Below are 3,124 nucleotides of genomic sequence, written 5' to 3' on the forward strand. Positions count from 1 at the left end.
GGTTACAAGGTTGCACATACAAATAGGTTGAATTATGTTTCCAATCTATGCATTCACAGTGCTTATGAAATGGTAAAGAATAATGCAAAAATTGATCTTTGTGAATGGTTAAAAGATGAATTGATAGATAACTTGGACAAAATCAAAGGTGATAAAAAGGGAACATTCAAATTTGGGAATTTAATTGTATGTTTGATGCTATACTTCTTGAAGGAGATTCCCGACACAGGCCATAGAGAATTTGCCTATATTATTTCTGATGGAAAATAGATTAAGGAGGCAATTTCCGGCATGGGTTCAAAAAGAAACAAGCAGGTATGGGGATACTTCAAAAAATTTCAAGCAAGAATTAAGCAAAGGGAAAGTATCCCTCAGAGTATTGTTGATAAGTATGACAAATTGATATGCTTTGTTATAAAGAGAGATGAAACATGGATGGAGGTTGTCACACCTAGAACTGTTTGGGTAATAGAAATGGGATATGAAGTGGACACCAACATTCTGGAAACTTATGCCAAGAGACTTCTAGATGGCCCACCAGAACCTACTGAGAAGTTCTTTGGCACTGTTGAAACCATAGAGAAAGATGTTGCTATTCAGAAGAAAAGAAAGAAGAGGGATAAAACATTGAAAGATGCTTCAAAATTTGTCGAAAATGTTACCAAGGGAATATTGAAACTTGAACAGTTCAATGATGTTGCTGCAAGCATAAAAGAAAAAAAATCTGACCAGCAACCGGTAACACATGTTTCCCTTGTTGTTACCTCATCTAAGACTGATAGTGACAAAGATGCAGAGTTTAAAAGGGTGGGTAGGAAGAAGAGAAAATCTCCATCGACACCTGCTCTTGTTCCGTCACCAAAGAAGACAAGGACACTTAGGAAGAAAGAACACGCTATGAAAGAGCCTAGCGGTCCAAAAAAGAAGATTGCACAGAAGGAATTGACACCAAAGATATCTGATACACTTTTCCTGACAAAGCTCGTTAATAAATTAACTCAGGATGGTAATCTCAACAATGTCAATAAGTTTTATCATTCTTTTGATGATTCGGATAAGAACACTATTGAAGAAAGCATAATCTTGTATTTAGATATATTTAAGAAAATTCTTGTTGAAGTCATTGATGTTCTCCCCAATGACTTATATCTAAGACTTGAGGCAAAAAGAATGTCCATCATGGAATTGGACAAGAAATTAAAGGTTGAAGCATTGTTGGTTGTTCATCCAGCCAAGTCTATTCAAGAAATAGATGAATTGATAGCAGAGGCTAACATAACTATTTTTATAAGTGGTCACCGGAAAGTAAGCCTCATGTCCAACAAGACAAAGAAAATCGCAGATGAGACAACAGACAAAAGGGATATTTTCTTTGTGGAGAAAGAGAAAAGAGAAGAAAAAGAAAGACAAAAAGCTGATAAATCTTTTTTTAAGGTATACCAAAAAGGTGTTAAGGGGAAGAATAAAGTTGGCAGTGTCCCTGACTTAACAATAAAGGATAACTTACCACCACTGACCCCGAACACCCCACCGATAGTAGCAAAGGCATAGGTAGAAGTGCAGAATCAGCCCGCAGAAAAGACATCAGAGGAAGAAAAAGCAACAAATGTGGTTGACCCTGAGTCAAACGTTCTATTCATAATGAAGGTTGATACTTAGGACATCAACATTAAAATGGATGATACCTCTATTCCAAAAATTGGTAAGGACCAACCCACTAACACTCCTGTAAATATTGATATTGATAATATAACTATTGATGATACAAATAAAGTTGTAGATAAAGAAATTTTTGAGGGGAAGAAATCAATTTCGTAAATATTGAGATCTCTGACTCACCAGTCAAGGCAGTTGACACTCAGCATGATAATGTAAAAAATACAAACGATGTAATTATTAAGGATATAAATAATGATGACATATAGAAATTAGGAGAAGAGAAGAAAGATAATGCAGAACCTAGCACCTCTCCCAGTACTTCAATTTTGGATTTCAGACCAACATCTGTCATAGAAGTACTATTGGATTCTATAAAGAAACTAACCAAGTGTAATGCCTTAGCATTTAAGACTATCGATGATTCTCTACCAATTTTGCAGATGATTGCACTGGAGTGCAAGGTAGATCATATTATTGGCTCGATAGTTAAATTGGACACATTGTCCAAATTTATTTCTGCTAACATGCAGTCATTAGACAAAATAAATAAGAAGACTATTCAAGAAAAAATTGATAAAGAAAAGGAGGTATTCTTTAGAAAAATAATAAAGGAATGTACACAGCAGATTGATACACTGCTACCAGCATTGAACTCTACCATTTTGGAGTATAAGGAATTATACCGAGAAGCTTGTAAATCACATCAACTAACAGAAGATATTGATGATCAGATCAGAAAAAATCAAAAGGAAATTGATGATATTGCGGATAATATAATTGGTCCTTCTGAACTAACATCAGTCATAGAACATGAGATGGCTACACATGAGAAGAAGATTGAAAATCTTGAAAAAGAAAAGGCAAGACTAAAAATGAAAGCAAGGGAGTTGAAGAATAAGCTTGGTCCAAGATTGGACAATCTAATCACTCACCAGAATGCACTATCAAAGGCTAAAATTCAAGGAGATAGAACATTGGAACATAAAATGCACTATCTTACTGGAATGATCAGGCAAATAGAAACAATAATTACCGACAATACGAAGTTCATGCAGGGTCTGAACTTAGTTCTTGCAGATATTTTTCAAATTGTACACAATAGACTTCAGGGATCTAAGTAAACTTTTTTGACATCCTTTGTCATTAATGTCAAAGGGGGAGTGTATAGTGAGAAAAATTTATTGAGAAAGGCATGGAGAAAAGGTATAGAAGAATATGAATAGATCATTTGCTTAGGGGGAGCACTCATAGTTTTGGATTCACAGTTTTTTATTTTTCTCATGAGTGTTGCCATTAATACCAAAGGGGGAGATTGATGGCATTATACACTCAGATGAGAAGGGTGGATGTTTTCATTGATGGAAACAAGGTTCCACAGGATCAACTGGCTATAGACTTCACCTACTGGCACTGGTAGATACAACAAGGCTCATTCACATCGACATCTAGTTTACTCCGGTAGAAG

The 3,124-nt window shown here is 35.3% G+C and overlaps 1 protein-coding gene across 1 annotated transcript; it reads left to right on the forward strand.

Moving 5' to 3' along the window:
• The first annotated feature begins 474 nt into the window (after positions 1 to 474).
• LOC131045433 (uncharacterized) lies at positions 475 to 2,780 on the forward strand. Its single transcript, XM_057979019.2, has 4 exons — positions 475 to 588; positions 688 to 1,006; positions 1,232 to 1,305; positions 2,100 to 2,780. The coding sequence occupies exons 1-4, from the start codon at positions 475 to 477 to the stop codon at positions 2,778 to 2,780; spliced, it is 1,188 nt and encodes a 395-aa protein (XP_057835002.2).
• The last annotated feature ends 344 nt before the right edge of the window (positions 2,781 to 3,124 follow it).

This window comes from Cryptomeria japonica, chromosome 3 (genome assembly GCF_030272615.1).
Source record: "Cryptomeria japonica chromosome 3, Sugi_1.0, whole genome shotgun sequence".
NCBI lineage: Eukaryota > Viridiplantae > Streptophyta > Pinopsida > Cupressales > Cupressaceae > Cryptomeria > Cryptomeria japonica.

Coding starts and splice junctions, on each gene's coding strand:
- LOC131045433 (XM_057979019.2), top strand. CDS start 475: ATGGGATATGAAGTGGACACCAACATTCTGGAAACTTATGCCAAGAGA. Junction 589..687: donor TTGAAACCATAGAGAAAGAT/GTTGCTATTCAG, acceptor AAACTTGAACAG/TTCAATGATGTTGCTGCAAG. Junction 1,306..2,099: donor TTATAAGTGGTCACCGGAAA/GTAAGCCTCATG, acceptor CCAATTTTGCAG/ATGATTGCACTGGAGTGCAA.